At 40.7% G+C, this 22179-nt stretch overlaps 1 protein-coding gene across 1 annotated transcript in view; it reads right to left on the bottom strand.

The window, feature by feature from the left end:
- Positions 1–22179, bottom strand: part of LOC141167056 (complement C3-like) — a 275580-nt gene that overhangs the window by 145282 nt on the left and 108119 nt on the right. The window contains exon 13 of the mRNA XM_073654383.1: positions 5093–5284. Within this exon, the coding sequence (XP_073510484.1) occupies positions 5093–5284 (192 nt within the window). The remainder of the gene's footprint in view (positions 1–5092; positions 5285–22179) is intronic.

The following is a 22179-nucleotide window of genomic DNA, read 5'->3' as shown; positions in this document are numbered from 1 at the left end:
TTGGATGGTTTCTGCTTCAATTGTTTTGCATGAGGACAGAATACCCTCCCAGAGCTGTTGCTTAGATGTGAACTGCCTCCCGCCATCATAGACACTCCTTTTAATGATGCTCCAAAGGTTCTGAATGTGGTAGAGGTCAGGGGAGCATGGGGGTCACACCATAAGTTTGTCCCCTTTTATGCCCATATCAGCCAGAGATGCAGATGTTTTATGTGCAGCATGAGATGGTGCATTATCATGCAGAAAAATGATCTTGCTGTGAAATACACGGTTCTTCTTCTTGAACCATGGCAGGAAGTGCTGTTTGAGAAAATCCACATACATTATGGAGTTCATCTTTAGCGCCTTCAGGGATCCTAAAGGGGCCGACAATCTCTCTCCCCATGATTCCAGCCCAAAACATTACTCCACCTCCTCCTTGTTGGCGCTGTAGCCGTGTTTGCGTGGGGTGTCCATCAACCAGCCATCCTCCACTCCATTCATCTGGACCATCGAGCGCTGCACGGCACTCATCCGTGAACAAAACAGTTTTGAAATCAGTCTTCATGTAATGTTTGGCCCACTGGAGCCGTTTCTGCTTGTGTGAAGTGGATAGAGGAGGTCGACAGGATGGCATATGCACAGCTGCAAACCTCTGAAGGACCCTGCATCTTGTTGTTTGGGGGACGTTGGAGGCACAAGCAGCTTCAAAAACTTGTCTGCTGCTATGACAAGCCTTTTTTGCCGCTGCTGTTTCAACCTGACGTAATTGCCTGTAGGAAAGAGTCCTCAATTTGCCCTTATCAGCACGCACACGTGTGTACTGTGAATCAGCTACATACTTCTTGATTGCCAAGACACTTCATCCTGATCATCGCACAATGTTGATTGTAGTCATGCCTTGACCTAAACACTCGACAATTTGTTGCTTCTCAGCAGCCGACACATCCTTTTTCTTTCCCATTTTGGCAGAAAATGTAGGCTGCTTAATAATGTGAGAGAGCCTTCTTAAGTAGTCTTGCCTTTCATTGGACACACCTGCCAAACTAATTAGCACAGGTGTCTGCAATTGCTTACAGTGATATAAAGAGCCCTGACACACATCACCATCAATGAGTTTAACTGACAAACAAACAAATTCTTCCCTTATCACTCCTAAACACTTTTTGCATAATAATTTGGAACGCGGTGTACATGTGCTTTTCCACAAAACACCAGTGGTTCACGTAGTGAATCTTACAGTTTTAACTTGCCAACCGTGGTCTGTATGGAATTGTTCAATAAAGGGCCCAAAAGTAAGATAACATAGATGGGAGAGGTCTCTATGAATAGGAATTCCTAAGTATTTGATACCCTGTGAGGGCCAGGCAAAGGGAAAGTTGGACTGGATGGAATCCTATATGGATTTAGGGAGGGAGACATCGAGGGCCTCAGACTTCGCTGCATTGATTTTAAAATTTTACCATGTAACAAAGTGATCTATTTCAGCCATAACAGCAGGGATGGATATATGTGATTGAGTGATATATACTAGGACATCATCAGCAAATAGAGAGCACTTGTACTCGGTGCCTCCCACCTCAATCCACCTAATATTGGGGTTATGGCGAATTGATGAGAGCAGGTGCTCCGTCACTAGGATGTATAAGAGAGGGGACAGAGGACATCCCTGCCTTGTCCCATTGGTGATTGTGAAAGGTGATGAAAATGTTCTGACGCACCCCCTGGGCCTTGGGACACCCGGAGCCGGACACTTTTTGGTGGATGCTGGTGGTTGTAGTCTTCGTGGCGGCGATCCGGTTCCGTGGCTCAGGGCGGTCAAACCAGTGGCGGAACTATTTATGTGGTTTTGATGTTTAAATGTCCGACTACGCCACCCGTGGATTGCGGTCAGAGTGAACCGCCGCTACAGGGCAGACCGCTAAGGCTGGTGTTGTGGGTGCAGCAGAGCGTAGCATAACTCCCCACGGGAGGAGTATAGCCTCAGGGCAGTGTATGCGGAGGATGGGGGTGATGGTGCAGGGCAGCAGCAGTAACGACACGGAGTCAGTGATGCAGTTCAGGGCCTTTACTCACAGTTCTTATTATCCAGACCACGTCTGCAGGTAACGGCTGCCCACGTCGTACTGTGCTCACCAGGTGAGGGGCTCAGACAACTCCCAGATAACTTTGGAGCGCTTCACAGGACCCCCTTTGTGTGTCCTTTGTCTGGCCTTTCTTACCAACACTTCTGTCCGGCTGCCTCGGGCCTCCTCTTGGTAAACTTGGCGCCAGTTTCCCTGACCCTATGTGGTGCCTTCCTAGCGGGTGGAGCAAGGGGCTGCGCCACATAAAATGTCAGAGCCTCCGGTTTCTAGCTGAGGGTCGTTTCCTGCCTCCACTAGTTCGGGGACCGGTCTCCCCTTTGGCCTGACCCCTCCACGCAGGTGGATTCGGGCGTGCGGTGGCGACTCGCCCGTCCGCACCCCTGGGATCCCTTCATTCCTCGTTCCTGGAGCCTTCTCCGCTCCTCTTCCTTCCTTCTCCCTCTTGCAGGCCTGGGCCTCTGTTACTAGGCCCGCCTCCGGAGCAGAGCTCATGCAGAGCCCCTGCTCCCTGCCACTTCTGCTCAGACTTCTCTGCACTGAACTAAGATGGTGCCCACCTTTTATACTCCCTTCTCAATGCACCCAGGAACTGCTTCCTCCCTGCTCCTGCACTGCAGGGTTCCCCTTCCTCAGTGTTCCCTCCCCCCACTCCAGCCAGGGACAGGGACTGTCGTGCCCATCTCAGGGGCATATTGGTCGCCCTGCCCCACGGCAATGTGGTGTAATGCATGCAGGTGTCGGGTCCTGATCCACACTCCATCCTTATCTGAGAGTGAGATATCACACCTCTCAGTGAGGTGCAATACGTCTGTAGCAACCGAGCCCTCGGTGCTACAGTTCCATTTATCTTCAGCCTAGGTGACGTATTGTGATACAGGGCCGTGATTTTGGCTATAAAAGGGTCCCCTAGACCCCTACCCCAAGCTTTTTAAGAGAATCATATATGGCGTGCCAGGAGACTCTATGGAATGCTTTCTCAGCATCCAACGAGAGTATCTACTTACAAATTTTTAACTGCATCTAGCCCAGGAAATACTTTGTGCCTAGTAGCAGTGTCTGCTAGTCAGCGGATTATCCCGGCTGTTAAGCAAGCTACACCACCTGTAGTTTGGACACTTAATTTTTTCAAAGGAAATGCTTCGGGACCACGGGATACTTAGTGAAGAGCATCAGGAGGCACCCCAAGGCATAGGGGCTGGGACTGGCACTAGGATGCCTTGCGGTGGACAGCCGAGCTCGATCCTTATAAAAGCTTTTTAACTGCAGCAGCTTTAGTGGACGCTACTGGAGCTGGAATTACGCGGCTGCTGGCATGAGACTTGCCCTCCAATAGATCCTTGTAAATGGATTTAAAGTGTATTCATTCAAATTAGAGGGACAATTTAAATTAAAAAGCTTAGAGCTGCCTCCACCACAGGGGGGCTCGCTCGACCCACCAGCGGACAGGCACCAGTATTGGGAGAGGGGGGCTGGCCGTCAGGGTTCACCGCGGCTCTGGCACAAACCCGGCGACACGGAGGTGGCACGGGCAGGAGCGGACTGAACGTGTCGGCTTCTCACTTTTTGGATTTTAGAAGGGCATGACATGCCTATATCTGTGTCTCCCCCTCCTTTTACTCCTCCACCTCTTTTCTTTTCGCATGACTATATGTACTTGTCACTTTTCCATGTGTTAGTTGTGTCTTCTGAGCAGTTTGTCAGCTTTTGGACACCTTTGAAGGTGTTTTCTATGTGTTTCTATGTGTTTTTGTTTGCCTGCCATTGGTTTTAACGGTGTTCTAAGGTGTTCGACGAACAGTTCGACGAACAGTTCGGCGAACACACGGGTGTTCGACGAACCGAACCGAACTCGAACACTACGGGGGTGGCTCAACACTACTCTGGAGATACAAAATGTCTGTGCAGTACAAACTTTGCTCCACTGGGAACAGCTGATCTGTGATGTCCCAGGTACTGACCACCACTGTACAAGGTATGATAACCTGCTAGATGTCATAGCTGCAGGGAATAATGGAAAATGGTGCCTGGCAAGTTTTTTTTTAATTTGCGAACCACCAATCAAATTTTAAAATGTTCGAATTTGCTTGAAATCGCAAATTTCAAGAAGTCCGATTCAAACTCGAACCTGCGATGACCAATCCACTCATCTCTAATATTTTAGAAGACAAATTATTCCAAAGTGTCTTCTGTGTTGTACAGCTCATTTGTCAGCTTTAACGTATAGATTGGGTGATAATGTGCGGAGTCACTTCATCATTACAGTGTAGGCAATTTAATGATAGCTGTGTTTTACTGCAGGAAAGTAACAATATACACATATAATACCCCGTATGTAGTTTCCCTGTCACTTTTTTTTGGGGGGGGAACATGCACAAGTGAAGTATTAATAACAAAGAAAAAATAACTGCAATATTTAAAGTAAAGGAAAACACATTATTTAGCTTTTATAGATTTGAATTCAATTAGTTAAACTAAAATAACATACATTATGCATTCCTATTAAAAAAGACTTAAATGGATTAAACTAATGTTACAAAAATAATAATAAATTATAATATTAATTAAAAAATTTAAGCAAAAATCAGAATATCATTTGATCAGAACTCAAATGTTAATATTAAATAAAAAGAATAGTAAAATTAAAAAAAATACAGTTTGCTAGTGAAAAAAAAAATCTAAACCCCAAAAATAAAATAATAATAATAATTAATAATAATAATTAAATTATTATTAGTAGTAATAGTAGAAGTAATTTATTTTTAGGCTGTAGATTTCATAACTGTATTTGCTTTTTTACTATTTTACTATTTTTATTTCATAATAATATTTAATTTATCAAATTATATTCTTTTTATTTTATTTATTCATTTTTAAAATTAATATTAGAATTCAAATTAAAATAAATATGATTCTAAAATGTAATTTTAAATCCAACTTTATTCATTCAAATTAATAAATTTCTATTACACTCTTTTCATACTGTAACTTAATAAATATGAATTTTCTCATTAATAAAGCCTCCTTACCGTTCCCAAGCAGCTGTCAACAACATCCAACCAAATAGAGTCCGACACCATCTCATCCCCTATAGAGTAATAAGCCACAATGCGGAAAGATGGTAATAAGTCTTCTGTAATGTCCAAAGGCATGGAGACCACAGACTGACCGGAGAGACGTTCCTGTCTACCCACTTTCACTATCTTTCCCCTGCTGAGTATCTGGGAGAAGAAAAGCAGCACATTAACTAATCATATGTACTCATAGTACCAAGATTACTATAAAAACAATAAAACAACATATGTCAATAATGCAATCAATGAGAATAAAATAACTAGACTGAAGCTTACCTGCAAATACTGAATATTCCTGCGTGTATGGTGGAAGGAAGGAGGACAATACTCTAACAGTAAAATTCATGTACATAGGGTCAGTATTATAGTAGTTATATCCTTGTACATAGGGGACAGTATTATAGTAGTTATATCCTTGTATATAGGGGGCAGTATTATAGTAGTTATATTCTTGTACATAGGGGCATTATTATAGTAGTTATATTCTTGTACATAGGAGCAGTATTATAGTAGTTATATTCCTGTACATAGGAGCAGTATTATAGTAGTTATATTCCTGTACATAGGAGCAGTATTATAGTAGTTATATTCTTGTACATAGGGGGCAGTATTATAGTAGTTATATTCTTGTACATAGGGGGCAGTATTATAGTAGTTATATTCTTGTACATAGGAGCAGTATTATAGTAGTTATATTCTTGTACATAGGAGCAGTAATATAGAAGTTATATTCTTGTACATAGGGAGCAGTATTATAGTAGTTATATTCTTGTACATAGGGAGCAGTATTATAGTAGTTATATTCTTGTATATAGGGGGATGTATTATAGTAGTTATATTCTTGTACATAGGGGGCAGTATAATAGTAGTTATATTCTTATACATAGGAGCAGTATTATAGTAGTTATATTCTTGTACATAGGGGCAGTATTATAGTAATTATATTCTTGTACATAGGGGCAGTAATATAGAAGTTATATTCTTGTACATAGGGAGCAGTATTATAGTAGTTATATTCTTGTACATAGGGAGCAGTATTATAGTAGTTATATTCTTGTACATAGGGGGCAGTATTATAGTAGTTATATTCTTGTACATAGGAGCAGTATTATAGTAGTTATATTCTTGTACATAGGAGCAGTAGTATAGTAGTTATATTCTTGTACATAGGGAGCAGTATTATAGTAGTTATATTCTTGTACATAGGGAGCAGTATTATAGTAGTTATATTCTTGTAAATAGGAGCAGTATTATAGTAGTTATATTCTTGTACATAGGGGCAGTATTATAGTAGTTATATTCTTGTACTTAGGAGCAGTATTATAGTAGTTATATTCTTGTACATAGGAGCAGTATTATAGTAGTTATATTCTTGTACATAGGAGCAGTATTATAGTAGTTATATTCTTGTACATAGGGAGCAGTATTATAGTAGTTATATTCTTGTACATAGGGGGCAGTATTATAGTAGTTATATTCTTGTAAATAGGAGCAGTATTATAGTAGTTATATTCTTGTACATAGGTGCAGTATTATAGTAGTTATATTCCTGTACATAGGAGCAGTATTATAGTAGTTATATTCTTGTACATAGGGGGCAGTATTATAGTAGTTATATTCTTGTACATAGGGGGCAGTATTATAGTAGTTATATTCTTGTACATAGGAGCAGTATTATAGTAGTTATATTCTTGTACATAGGAGCAGTAATATAGAAGTTATATTCTTGTACATAGGGAGCAGTATTATAGTAGTTATATTCTTGTACATAGGGAGCAGTATTATAGTAGTTATATTCTTGTATATAGGGGGATGTATTATAGTAGTTATATTCTTGTACATAGGGGGCAGTATAATAGTAGTTATATTCTTATACATAGGAGCAGTATTATAGTAGTTATATTCTTGTACATAGGGGCAGTATTATAGTAGTTATATTCTTGTACATAGGGGCAGTAATATAGAAGTTATATTCTTGTACATAGGGAGCAGTATTATAGTAGTTATATTCTTGTACATAGGGAGCAGTATTATAGTAGTTATATTCTTGTACATAGGGGGCAGTATTATAGTAGTTATATTCTTGTACATAGGAGCAGTATTATAGTAGTTATATTCTTGTACATAGGAGCAGTAGTATAGTAGTTATATTCTTGTACATAGGGAGCAGTATTATAGTAGTTATATTCTTGTACATAGGGGGCAGTATTATAGTAGTTATATTCTTGTAAATAGGAGCAGTATTATAGTAGTTATATTCTTGTACATAGGGGCAGTATTATAGTAGTTATATTCTTGTACTTAGGAGCAGTATTATAGTAGTTATATTCTTGTAAATAGGAGCAGTATTATAGTAGTTATATTCTTGTACATAGGAGCAGTATTATAGTAGTTATATTCTTGTACATAGGGAGCAGTATTATAGTAGTTATATTCTTGTACATAGGGGGCAGTATTATAGTAGTTATATTCTTGTAAATAGGAGCAGTATTATAGTAGTTATATTCTTGTACATAGGTGCAGTATTATAGTAGTTATATTCTTGTACATAGGAGCAGTATTATAGTAGTTATATTCTTGTACATAGGGTCAGTATTATAGTAGTTATATCCTTGTACATAGGGGACAGTATTATAGCAGTTATATTCTTGTACATAGGGAGCAGTATTATAGTAGTTCTATTCTTGTCCATAGGAGAGGATAGACGTGTGCTTGAGAGCTCTCAGCAGGGCGGAGGCTTCTGACCCAGGTGGAGGGGAGGGGAGCTGGGCTGATGATCCAGGGAAAGCCCCTGGTCTGGAGTCTGGCCTGCAGCCTGCACCTGATGGTAATGGAAAGCTGGAGATGGTGGCTGGTGAGTCTTCTAAACCTGCTTGTTATGTTGGAGGATTAAATCCTAAAGTTACAAGGCAAAGTATATTTAAGCTGGAATTGCATATCAGCAAACTAAAAGAAGAAATTAAGAAAGAGACTGATCCTAAGGTAAAGCTGATGAAGTGCGAGTGTCTGGATGATTGCAGCCGAGAGCTGCTGATCAGGAAAGAAAAACTGGAGAAAGGTTTAAACTCTGTGCCCAGAAAGGAGACTTGGGCTAAAGAGAGAAAAAAAGAATCCAGAGCCCAGACTGTGAGCAGAAAACGCTTTATTGGGAATAAGGACATTAAATATAAAACTGTGTACAGCATTGTGGAGCAAGGAAGCCCAGTGAGAAGTGCAGCGCTGATATCAGGGGCACAATGTGAGGGGTCCGAGACACCAGAAAGTGCTGCAGAGGAAAGTGTGCCAGCAAACGAGGGGTTAACTGCAGTGACCTCTCTATGCAGCAATGAAGTGAGCTCAGCTGCTGAGAGTGAGAAAGAAAGTGCACCCTGTACTGATACTGTGAGTGAGACCCCCCTCAGCGCTGTGAGTGAGACCCCGCTCACTGGTGCTAGTGAATGTCTGTCTGCAACAGATAATACAAATATTATAATGGACTCTGAGCCCTCCATGTCAGTGAATGGAGACAATACTGTGCAGCAATCAGTGGTGATGGACTCTATGTCATGTGTGTCAGTGGATGGAGACCACACTGCAGTGGTAATGGACTCTCAACCATCCATGTCAGTGAATAGAGACAATACTGTGCAGCAATCAGTAGTAGATCTGGGTGTTGTTGCAGCACAGTCAGGTGTCAGTAATCATGGAGCTAGGGAGAGCTCCAGCACTAATCCTCCAGCAGCGGTGGAGATCTCCAGCACTGATCCACCTGCGGCTGGTGAAAGCTCCGGCACTGACCCATCTGCTGACCATCAGTTCAGGAGACTGTTCTCTAATGTCACCAGACCAGTGAACCCCCCGCCTCAGAGGAGAAACGCAGTCAGGATAAAATACACAGGACCAGAGGAGAACATCCCATCCAGAATTTACATTGGGAAAGTTCTCCTAAAAGACTTCATGAAGTTCAATGCGTCTGAGGTCTACGCTTTGATCCATATCCCATCCAGCAGGATCTATGACATCAGCTTTAAGCTCCAGTGCGATCTGGATTTGTTCTGGAACATCTATAATGACACCAGAGAAGATGAGATCTGGGATCACCTCCATTGTATCCAGCTGTCTAAGCCGCAGGAGATAACGGCCACTGTCCTGTTCCAGTCTGAGGTGGTGGCGGTGGCGGATCTGCAGCACTGGCTGAACCGGCAGTGCATAGTGAGAAGTCACCCTGACAAGATCTATGATGAGGAGCAGATATGGAATGGAGGATATACACTGAAAATCCAGCTGATACAAGAGAGCGGTGTGACCAGACACCTGCCGCACTCCTTCTACCTGGGCTCAGAGAGGGGGATCTGCTACTACCCTGGTCAGCCACGTCTGTGCCATAGATGTGGGGGCCGGCATCTCGCCATAAACTGCTCTCGTATCACGTGCTCATTATGTGGACAGTCAGGTCATACAAAGGACAAATGCACAGGAGCCGTCATCTGTAATCTGTGCTCAGAACCAGGGCATACGTTCCGGGATTGCCGGCATGCAGAACACAATAAATATAATGGCCAGACCTCCTCAGAAGTTATTCAGGAAGATGTCACCAGAGGTTCTGATGTCCCAGAAGCTGGTATGGATGAGGACAGAAGTCACAGTATCAGTGAACCTGCTCCAGAGTCTGAGGTACTAACGGATGCTGCACTACTAGGACCACCAGCCACTGAAGAACCACCTAAAGGCCCACCAGCCACTAAAGAAAGACCTAAACCGCCATCAGCCAATATAATAAGACCTAAGCTTCGATCAGCCACCAAAGTAGGGCCTAAAACGCCAGTTGTTAAAGAGAGGCCTAAGGTGTCCAGAAAGCCTGCCACCAAACCATCCAAACATCAGCCCAGTACATCTGTGGAAGCAGTTAGTCCGCCTGCACTGTCCAGTGTGGATGAGGAAGGCTTTGTGACCGTAAAAAGAAAAAATGCATCTGTGGATCCCACCAGAAAAGTCACAACAGTACAGAAAACCTCTGAGCCTCCAGTGCTGGCGATAAGTCCTGGACGTTACAATGTGCTGGGAGAAGACCAAGATGAAGAGTTACAAATGGAGCAAAGTCCTTCATGCGTCCTCGAAAACGTCTCTGATGAGGGGGATCCTGACCCTCCCGTGTCCACAAAGAGATGGGGCACTACAGGTGACAGCAGTGGAAGGAGGAAGAAGACCAAAAAGTCTAAGTGATCAGGATGCGGCTGAGAATAAACTCCATTAATGTGAACAGTGTGAGGACTGTGATCCGGCGGCAGGCGATTTACCAGCGTTTGTCTGACGAGAGATCTGACGTCTTCTTCTTGCAGGAGACGTATTTGAAGAGCAATGCTCATGTGTATGCAGCCAAGAGAGACTGGAGACTTGGGCCGTCATACTGGTCCTTCGGTCTGGAGAGAAATGACGGTGTGGGGGTCCTCTTTAATACCATGAATGTCCAGGTGGACAGAGTCCTGGAGATCTGTCCGGGCCGCTGTCTGATGCTGGACTTTACATTGGACTCCATCCATTATAGAGCGATAAACATTTATGCTCCGCAGACCAGGAAAGAGCGGAGGGAACTATTTGACCACATGAAACCATATTGCTTTACATCTAAAGTATTTATATTGTGTGGGGACTTTAATAATGTGTCCTGTAATGTGGACAGATCCAGCAGTCATAAGCAACTGAGATATGATGAGACGTTCCTTAATAATATAGTCCAGCAGGCCCACCTAGTAGACCCCTATGGGTCTCATCATACCAGTAAGACGTACACTTACCATAAGGGTGGTAATGCCAGTAGGATAGACCGGGTGTATATAAAGAGGGAGGTGAGATGCTCTCAGTACAGGATCAGCCCCCTGGAGTATTCGGACCATTGTATGGTGAGTGTGACGCTGGATCTGGCCCAAGCTGTGGTCTGTGGAAAGGGGTACTGGAAGGTGAACAGCTCTGTAGTCCAAGATCCTCGGTTCAGAGAGGCCTTCACCACATTCTATAATGAACGTAGGACCACCCAGTGTATGTGTGATGACACAGCTGAGTGGTGGGAGATCATGAAGAGTGACATCAAGCAGTTTATTATACGATCAGCCAGGAGACGTAGTAATATGGATTATATGAGATACACAGCCCTGAGACTGCACCTCAGCCGGCTATACAGCAGGATGAATGGTGGTGAGGAGGTGGACGGACGGAGCGTCAGCCATATAAAGCAGCGGATGAGGGAGCTGCAGTACGATCGCCTCAAGTCTCTCAAGGCGGAGGGACAGTTTGATAGTTGGGGCGTCCATAACCCAGATCCCTTTATTGCCTGTAAGAACAGGGTTAGTAAGAAGCTGATCACTGGCTTGTTAGATGGGAATGGGGTGGAGCAGTCAGAGCCGGAGAAAGTCCACAGGATCATTGGGGATTATTATAGAGATCTGTATAAAGGGGCTCATATTAATAAGGATGACATTAAAGCTTATCTGAAGGGGGTGTCCCTACCAATGTTAGACCTGGTGCAGGCAGATAGTATGGCCGATCCCATAACTGAGGATGAGGTGAAGAGGAGCATTGACTCCTTAAAGGCCAACAAGAGCCCAGGACTGGACGGCCTGACCAGCGAGTTTTACAAAGAGTTCAGGGACTTGTTGGCTCCGGACCTGGTGCAGGTCTATAATGATTGCCTCTCTGCAGGGAAGCTCCTACAGTCCCAGTATAGATCTGTTCTGGTTCTCTTAGCAAAGAAGGGAAATCTAAAAGATGTAAAGAACTGGCGTCCACTGTCTTTGCTAAACACTGACTATAAAATCCTGGCCAAGATCTTGTATTATCGGCTGAGTGAGGTGGCGGGTGAGCTGATCATCGCCAACCAGACGTGTGGTGTGAAGGGTCGGACGATAGAGGACTCATTGCTGCTGGTGAGAGAAGCTGTGACGTACATTAAGCAGCACAATGTGGGGGCGTATATTGTGGGCTTAGACCAGAGTAAAGCCTTTGATAGAGTCCATCATGACTACCTGTACCAGGTGTTGTTACACTATGGCCTCCCGGTGCGGTTTGTGCAGTGGCTGCAGGTTGTGTATAAGGAGGCTGTAAGCCTGCCGCTGATTAATGGTCACTTGGCTGAGCCCTTCAGGATCATGTCAGGGGTGAGGCAGGGCTGTCCTCTCAGCCCATTGTTGTATGTTTTCAGTCTGGATCCTTTCCTCAGAAAAGTGCAGGATCATAGAGGTTTCACAGGGCTGAGGTGTTGCCTGCAGAGTACAGTGGAGGATGTAAAGTTCTGCGCCTATGCGGATGACGTGTCGGTGGTGGTGTCTTCTAGAGAAGACTGTATGGCTCTACAGCAGGAGATGACAGCCTTCTCCAATGTGTCTAACTCCTCTGTGAACATGGAGAAGAGCGAGGCGTTGTGGTTGGGTGGTGACAGTGATGTCTTCTCTGTGCCCTTCAGAACAGTTCAGGGTCAGATAAAGATTTTGGGAGTAGTGTTTGGAGCTGTAGATGATGGGAAGGTGAACTGGGAGGAGAAGCTGGTGGTGTGTGAGCAGAAGGTGCAGAGCTGGAGACACTGGAAGCTGACGTATCTGGAGAAGGTCCGCCTGCTGAAGACCTTCCTGCTCCCGCTCTTCCTCTATATCAGTGTGGTGTTCCCTGTGCCCGATGCGTTACTCCCCAGACTTACCAATGTCTTCTTTCACTTCTTGTGGGGTAACAGAGTGAATGTGGTCAGGAGAAACATTGTCTATCTCCCCCATAAGGAGGGTGGTCTCTCCATGCCCTGTCCTGAGCTCTTCTTTAATCTCATGTTTCTTATGAAGAATTTCTCTTTTTGTAAGAATTCAGAGAAGACGCCATGGTCTTGTTTGTTTAAGAGCCAGATCCAGCAGTTTGTGTCCGTGTGGTCGGTAGGGGACCCCATCAAGAGAATCTCAGGCCGACTAAAGAATAATGTTTCTTGGTATGGTGTCCATGTAATAAGTAAGGTTATTAGATGGAGGATCCTGTATGAGGACGTCAGGCAGCTCAGTAGGAAGGAGTTGTATAAGAACGTGCTGTCATCTCACTTTAGTGTCCATGTTCAATTGAGGGGCGCCCTAAGTCTAGATGTAAAACAGGCTGCAAAAAACGTACTAGATCCCAGAGTCCCCCCTCATATGAGAGATGTGGCGTGGCTGGGGCTCCATGGTAAGATGTACGTCAGAGACAACCTAAAGTGCAGGAATGTATCAGACAGATCCTGTCCTAGAGAAGAGTGTTCCCGTATACAGGAGACTATGGAGCATCTGCTTCTAGAGTGTCCCTTCAGTATGCAGGTATGGGAGTGTGTGTCCTTGTCCCTAAAGTTACCACACCTGGTGGGACAGTCGTATGGTCAGCTGCTGTACGGAGACTTCCAGCCTGAGCTCAGGGCGTATAACCGAAGCTCACTATATGTAATAAATGTGGTGACCATCTATCATCTGTGGTGTGCACGGTGCTGCCTGCTCATCAATAAGGAGGTCCTGTCCTGTGATAGTGTCAGGTATAAGATCCTGGAAAGTCTCAAGGCAGTGTATAAGAAGGACATAAAGATTAACTCAGGTAATGTGAACTGGTGGAACATTCATGTGACGGGATTTATCAATGTTATCTAATATTATTGTGTAAGTGATGTAACAACACAGTATTTATTTTCTTTAATATTTATTATTTTGTGATTTTAATGTAATTATTCTGTAATATTTGGTTGTCAGTTTTAAATAAAAAGATCATTATAGCAGTTATATCCTTGTATATAGGGGGATGTATTATAGTAGTTATATTCTTGTACATAGGGGGCAGTATAATAGTAGTTATATTCTTATACATAGGAGCAGTATTATAGTAGTTATATTCTTGTACATAGGAGCAGTATTATAGTAGTTATATTCTTGTACATAGGGGCAGTAATATAGAAGTTATATTCTTGTACATAGGGAGCAGTATTATAGTAGTTATATTCTTGTACATAGGGAGCAGTATTATAGTAGTTATATTCTTGTACATAGGGGGCAGTATTATAGTAGTTATATTCTTGTACATAGGGGCACTATTATAGTAGTTATATCCTTGTACATAGGGAACAGTGTTATAGTAGTTATATCCTTGTATATAGGGGCAGTATTATAGTAGTTATATTATTGTACATAGGGGGCAGTATTATAGCAGTTATATTCTTGTACATAGGGGCAGTATTATAGTAGTTATATTCTTGTAAATAGGAGCAGTATTATAGTAGCTATATTCTTGTACATAGGAGCAGTAATATAGTAGTTATATTCTTGTACATAGGGGCAGTATTATAGCAGTTATATTCATGTACATAGGGGCAGTATTATAGTAGTTATATTCTTGTACATAGGGGCAGTATTATAGTAGTTATATCCTTGTACATAGGGGACAGTATTATAGTAGTTATATCCTTGTATATAGGGGCAGTATTATAGTAGTTATATTCTTGTACATTGGAGCAGTATTATAGTAGTTATATTCTTGTACATAGGGGCGGTATTATAGTAGTTATATTCTTGTACATAGGGGCAGTATTATAGTAGTTATATTCTTGTACATAGAGGGCAGTATTATAGTAGTTATATTCTTGTACATAGGAGGCAGTATTATAGTAGTTATATTCTTGTATATATGGAGCGGTTTTATAGTAGTTATATTCTTGTACATAGGAGCAGTATTATAGTAGTTATATTCTTGTACATAGCAGCAGTATTATAGTAGTTATATTCTTGTACATAGAGGCAGTATTATAGTAGTTATATTCTTGTATGTAGGGGCAGTATTATAGTAGTTATATTCTTGTACATAGGGGCACTATTATAGTAGTTATATCCTTGTACATAGGGCACAGTATTATAGTAGTTATATCCTTGTATATAGGGGCAGTATTATAGTAGTTATATTCTTGTACATTGGAGCAGTATTATAGTAGTTATATTCTTGTACATAGGGGCATTATAATAGTAGTTATATTCTTGTACATAGGGGCAGTATTATAGTAGCTATATTCTTGTACATAGAGGGCAGTATTATAGTAGTTATATTCTTGTACATAGGAGGCAGTATTATAGTAGTTATATTCTTGTATATAGGGAGCGGTATTATAGTAGTTATATTCTTGTACATAGGAGCAGTATTATAGTAGTTATATTCTTGTACATAGGGGGCAGTATTATAGTATTTATATTCTTGCACATAGGGAGCATTATTATAGTAGTTGTATTCTTGTACATAGGAGGCAGTATTATAGTAGTTATATTCTTGTACATAGGGGGCAGTATTATTGTAGTAATAATCTTGTACATAGGGGTCAGTATTATAGTAGTTATATTCTTGTACATAGGGGGCAGTATTATAGTAGTTATATTCTTGTACATTGGAGCAGTATTATAGTAGTTATATTTTTGTACATAGGGGCAGTATTATAGTAGTTATATTCTTGAACATAGGGGCAGTAATATAGTAGTTATATTCTTGTACATAGGAGCAGTATTATAGTAGTTATATTCTTGTACATAGGGGCAGTATTATAGTAGCTATATTCTTGTACATAGGGGGCAGTATTATAGCAGTTATATTCTTGTACATACGGGCAGTATTATAGTAGTTATATTCTTGTAAATAGGAGCAGTATTTTAGTAGTTATATTCTTGTACATAGGAGCAGTATTATAGTAGTTATATTTTTGTACATAGGAGCATTATTATAGTAGTTATATTCTTGTACATAGGGGCAGTATTATAGTAGTTATATTCTTGTACATAGGGGCAGTATTATAGTAGTTATATTCTTGTACATAGGGGCAGTATTATAGTAGTTATATCCTTGTACATAGGGGACAGTATTATAGTAGTTATATCCTTGTATATAGGGGCAGTATTATAGTAGTTATATTCTTGTACATTGTAGCAGTATTATAGTAGTTATATTCTTGTACATAGGGGCAGTATTATAGTAGTTATATTCTTGTACATAGGAGCAGTATTATAGTAGTCATATTCTTGTACATAGGGAGCAGTATTATAGTAGTTATATTCTTGTAAATAGGAGCAGTATTATAGTAGTTATATTCTTGTACATAGGGGCAGTATTATAGTAGTTATATTCTTGTACATAGGAGCATTATTATAGTAGTTATATTCTTGTACATAGGGGCAGTATTATAGTAGTTATATTCTTGTACATAGGGGCAGTATTATAGTAGTTATATTCTTGTACATAGGGGCAGTATTATAGTAGTTATATCCTTGTACATAGGGGACAGTATTATAGTAGTTATATCCTTGTATATAGGGGCAGTATTATAGTAGTTATATTCTTGTACATTGGAACAGTATTATAGTAGTTATATTCTTGTACATAGGGGCAGTATTATAGTAGTTATATTCTTGTACATAGGAGCAGTATTATAGTAGTTATATTCTTGTACATAGGAGCAGTATTATAGTAGTTAAATTCTTGTACATAGGGGCAGTATTATAGTAGTTATATTCTTGTACATAGGGGACATTATTATAGTAGTTATATCCTTGTATATAGGGGCAGTATTATAGTAGTTATATTCTTGTATATAGGCGCAGTATTATAGTAGTTATATTCTTGTATATAGGGGCAGTATTATAGTAGTTAAATTCTTGTACATAGGGTCAGTATTATAGTAGTTATATCCTTGTACATAGGGGACAGTATTATAGTAGTTATATCCTTGTATATACGGGCAGTATTATAGTAGTCATATTCTTGTACATAGGGGGCAGCATTATAGCAGTTATATTCTTGTACATAGGGGCAGTATTATAGTAGTTATATTCTTGTAAATAGGAGCAGTATTATAGTAGTTAAATTCTTGTACATAGGGGCAGTATTATAGTAGTTATATTCTTGTACATAGGGGCAGTATTATAGTAGTTATATTCTTGTACATAGGGGCACTATTATAGTAGTTATATCCTTGTACATAGGGGACAGTGTTATAGTAGTTATATCCTTGTATATAGGGGCAGTATTATAGTAGTTATATTCTTGTACATAGGGGGCAGTATTATAGCAGTTATATTCTTGTACATAGGGGCAGTATTCTAGTAGTTATATTCTTGTAAATAGGAGCAGTATTATAGTAGCTATATTCTTGTACATAGGAGCAGTATTATAGTAGTTATATTCTTGTACATAGGGGCAGTATTATAGTAGTTATATTCATGTACATAGGGGCAGTATTATAGTAGTTATATTCTTGTGCATAGGGGCACTATTATAGTAGTTATATCCTTGTACATAGGGGACTGTATTATAGTAGTTATATCCTTGTATATAGGGGCAGTATTATAGTAGTTATATTCTTGTACATTGGAGCAGTATTATAGTAGTTATATTCTTGTACATAGGGGCGGTATTATAGTAGTTATATTCTTGTACATAGGGGCAGTATTATAGTAGTTATATTCTTGTACATAGAGGGCAGTATTATAGTAGTTATATTTTTGTACATAGGAGGCAGTATTATAGTAGTTATATTCTTGTATATATGGAGCGGTATTATAGTAGTTATATTCTTGTACATAGGAGCAGTATTATAGTAGTTATATTCTTGTACATAGGAGCAGTATTATAGTAGTTATATTCTTGTACATAGAGGCAGTATTATAGTAGTTATATTCTTGTACGTAGGGGCAGTATTATAGTAGTTATATTCTTGTACATAGGGGCACTATTATAGTAGTTATATCCTTGTACATAGGGGACAGTATTATAGTAGTTATATCCTTGTATATAGGGGCAGTATTATAGTAGTTATATTCTTGTACATTGGAGCAGTATTATAGTAGTTATATTCTTGTACATAGGGGCATTATAATAGTAGTTATATTCTTGTACATAGGGGCAGTATTATAGTAGTTATATTCTGGTACATAGAGGGCAGTATTATAGTAGTTATATTCTTGTACATAGGAGGCAGTATTATAGTAGTTATATTCTTGTATATAGGGAGCGGTATTATAGTAGTTATATTCTTGTACATAGGAGCAGTATTATAGTAGTTATATTCTTGTACATAGGGGGCAGTATTATAGTATTTATATTCTTGCACATAGGGGCAGTATTATAGTAGTTATATTCTTGTACATAGGGGGCAGTATTATTGTAGTAATAATCTTGTACATAGGGGTCAGTATTATAGTAGTTATATTCTTGTACATAGGGGGCAGTATTATAGTAGTTATATTCTTGTACATAGGAGCAGTATTATAGTAGCTATATTTTTGTACATAGGGGCAGTATTATAGTAGTTATAGTCTTGAACATAGGGGCAGTATTATAGTAGTTATATTCTTGTACATAGGAGCAGTATTATAGTAGTTATATTCTTGTACATAGGGGCAGTATTATAGTAGCTATATTCTTGTACATAGGGGACAGTATTATAGCAGTTATATTCTTGTACATAGGGGCAGTATTATAGTAGTTATATTCTTGTAAATAGGAGCAGTATTATAGTAGTTATATTTTTGTACATAGGAGCAGTATTATAGTAGTTATATTCTTGTACATAGTTGCAGTATTATAGTAGTTATATTCTTGTACATAGGGGCAGTATTATAGTAGTTATATTCTTGTACATAGAGGCAGTATTATAGTAGTTATATCCTTGTACATAGGGGACAGTATTATAGTTGTTATATCCTTGTATATAGGGGCAGTATTATAGTAGTTATATTCTTGTACATTGAAGCAGTATTATAGTAGTTATATTCTTGTACATAGGGGCAGTATTATAGTAGTTATATTCTTGTACATAGGAGCAGTATTATAGTAGTTATATTCTTGCACATAGGGGGCAGTATTATAGTATTTATATTCTTGCACATAAGGAGCAGTATTATAGTAGTTGTATTCTTGTATATAGGAGGCAGTATTATAGTAGTTATATTCTTGTACATAGGGGGCAGTATTATTGTAGTAATAATCTTGTACATAGGGGTCAGTATTATAGTAGTTATATTCTTGGACATAGGGGGCAGTATTATAGTAGTTATATTCTTGTACATAGGAGCAGTATTATAGTAGTTATATTTTTGTACATAGGGGCAGTATTATAGTAGTTATATTCTTGAACATAGGGGCAGTATTATAGTAGTTATATTCTTGAACGTAGGGGCAGTATTATAGTAGTTATATTCTTGTACATAGGAGCAGTATTATAGTAGTTATATTCTTGCACATAGGGGGCAGTATTATAGTATTTATATTCTTGCACATAAGGAGCAGTATTATAGTAGTTGTATTCTTGTATATAGGAGGCAGTATTATAGTAGTTATATTCTTGTACATATGGGGCAGTATTATTGTAGTAATAATCTTGTACATAGGGGTCAGTATTATAGTAGTTATATTCTTGTACATAGGGGGCAGTATTATAGTAGTTATATTCTTGTACATAGGAGCAGTATTATAGTAGTTATATTTTTGTACATAGGGGCAGTATTATAGTAGTTATATTCTTGTACATAGGAGCAGTATTATAGTAGTTATATTCTTGTACATAGGGGCAGTATTATAGTAGTTATATTCTTGTACATAGGGGCAGTATTATAGTAGTTATATTCTTGTACATAGAGGCAGTATTATAGTAGTTATATCCTTGTACATAGGGGACAGTATTATAGTTGTTATATCCTTGTATATAGGGGCAGTATTATAGTAGTTATATTCTTGTACATTGAAGCAGTATTATAGTAGTTATATTCTTGTACATAGGGGCAGTATTATAGTAGTTATATTCTTGTACATAGGAGCAGTATTATAGTAGTTATATTCTTGCACATAGGGGGCAGTATTATAGTATTTATATTCTTGCACATAAGGAGCAGTATTATAGTAGTTGTATTCTTGTATATAGGAGGCAGTATTATAGTAGTTATATTCTTGTACATAGGGGGCAGTATTATTGTAGTAATAATCTTGTACATAGGGGTCAGTATTATAGTAGTTATATTCTTGGACATAGGGGGCAGTATTATAGTAGTTATATTCTTGTACATAGGAGCAGTATTATAGTAGTTATATTTTTGTACATAGGGGCAGTATTATAGTAGTTATATTCTTGAACATAGGGGCAGTATTATAGTAGTTATATTCTTGAACGTAGGGGCAGTATTATAGTAGTTATATTCTTGTACATAGGAGCAGTATTATAGTAGTTATATTCTTGCACATAGGGGGCAGTATTATAGTATTTATATTCTTGCACATAAGGAGCAGTATTATAGTAGTTGTATTCTTGTATATAGGAGGCAGTATTATAGTAGTTATATTCTTGTACATATGGGGCAGTATTATTGTAGTAATAATCTTGTACATAGGGGTCAGTATTATAGTAGTTATATTCTTGTACATAGGGGGCAGTATTATAGTAGTTATATTCTTGTACATAGGAGCAGTATTATAGTAGTTATATTTTTGTACATAGGGGCAGTATTATAGTAGTTATATTCTTGTACATAGGAGCAGTATTATAGTAGTTATATTCTTGTACATAGGGGCAGTATTATAGTAGTTATATTCTTGCACATAGGAGGAGTATTATAATAGTTATATTCTTATACATGAGAGCAGTATTATAGTAGTTATATTCTTGTATATAGGACCAGAATTATCTACTATATAATTGTCTTATCCCATCTGTCTGTCTGTCTGTCTATCTGTCTGTCTGTCTTTCTGTCCGTCTGTCTGTCCTGGAAATCCCGCGTCGCTCATTGGTCCGGCAGCGGCCAATCAGCGCCGCGGGATTTCTGAAAAAAGATGGCAGCCGTTAGCGGCTCATCTGGCGGACGGAGGTTAGCGGCGATGCAGCAGGGAGATGAGCGGCGCTAGCAGCAGATCTACCCCGACCGGCGCCGCTGACCTCTATGCGGCTAACGTCGGAAGATCAGCGGCTTGGCCCGCTGATCTCCCGACAGCAAGGGTGAACGGAGGACCGGGGAGCGGCGCCGCCGGTCGGGATGCTTCTGCTGCGAGCAGCCGCTCATCTCCCGGCTTCTCGCAGCAGAAGGAGCCGCACAGGCAGCGCCGCTCTTGGGCCCACACTAATACGACGCTGATTGGTCGCGGTGGCCGGCCGCGACCAATCAGCGAGATGGGCGGCAAATTTAAACGCCACTCTGCTGATTGGTAGCGGCCGGCCACCGTGACCGATCAGCGAGATGGGCGGCAAATTTAAACGTCGCTCTGCTGATTGGTCACGGCCGGCCACCGCGACCAATCAGCGAGATGGGCAGCAAATTTAAACGCCGCTGTGCTGATTGGTCGCGGTGGCCGGCCGTGACCAATCAGCGAGATGGGCGGCAAATTTAAACGCCGCTCTGCTGATTGGTCGCGGCCGGCCACCGCGACCAATCAGCGAGATGGGCGGCAAATTTAAACACCGCTCTGCTGATTAATCGCGGCCGGCCACCGCGACCAATCAGCGAGATGGGCGGCAAATTTAAATGCCGCTCTGCTTATTGGTCGCGGCCGGCCACCGCAACCAATCAGCGATATCGGCGGCAAATTTAAACGCCGCTCTGCTGATTGGTCGCGGCCGGCGACCGCGAACAATCGGCGATATAGGCTGCAAATTTAAACGCCACTCTGCTGATTGGTCGCGGTGGCCGACCGCGACCAATCAACGAGATGGGCAGCAAATTTAAATGCCGCTCTGCTGATTGGTCGCGGTGGCCGGCCGCGACCAATCAGCGAGATGTCCGGCAAATTTAAACACCGCTCTGCTCATTGGTCACGGTGGCCGGCTGCGACCAATCAGCGAGATGGGCGGCAAATTTAAATGCCGCTCTGCTGATTGGTAGCGGCCGGCCACCGCGACCAATCAGCGAGATGGGCAGCAAATTTAAACACCGCTCTGCTGATTGGTCGCGGCCGCCGGCCGACCGCGACCAATCAGCGAGATTGGCGCCAAATGTAAACACCGCTGTGCTGATTGGTCGCGGCCACCGGCGACCGCTACCAGTCAGCGAGATTGGCGCCAAATTTAA

Source organism: Phyllobates terribilis, unplaced genomic scaffold (genome assembly GCF_046119375.1).
Source record: "Phyllobates terribilis strain yellow unplaced genomic scaffold, ASM4611937v1 Scaffold_11__3_contigs__length_659146591, whole genome shotgun sequence".
Classification (NCBI taxonomy): domain Eukaryota; kingdom Metazoa; phylum Chordata; class Amphibia; order Anura; family Dendrobatidae; genus Phyllobates; species Phyllobates terribilis.
Note: the sequence above shows the minus strand (reverse complement) of the source record. Positions and strands in the feature narration are given on the sequence as shown.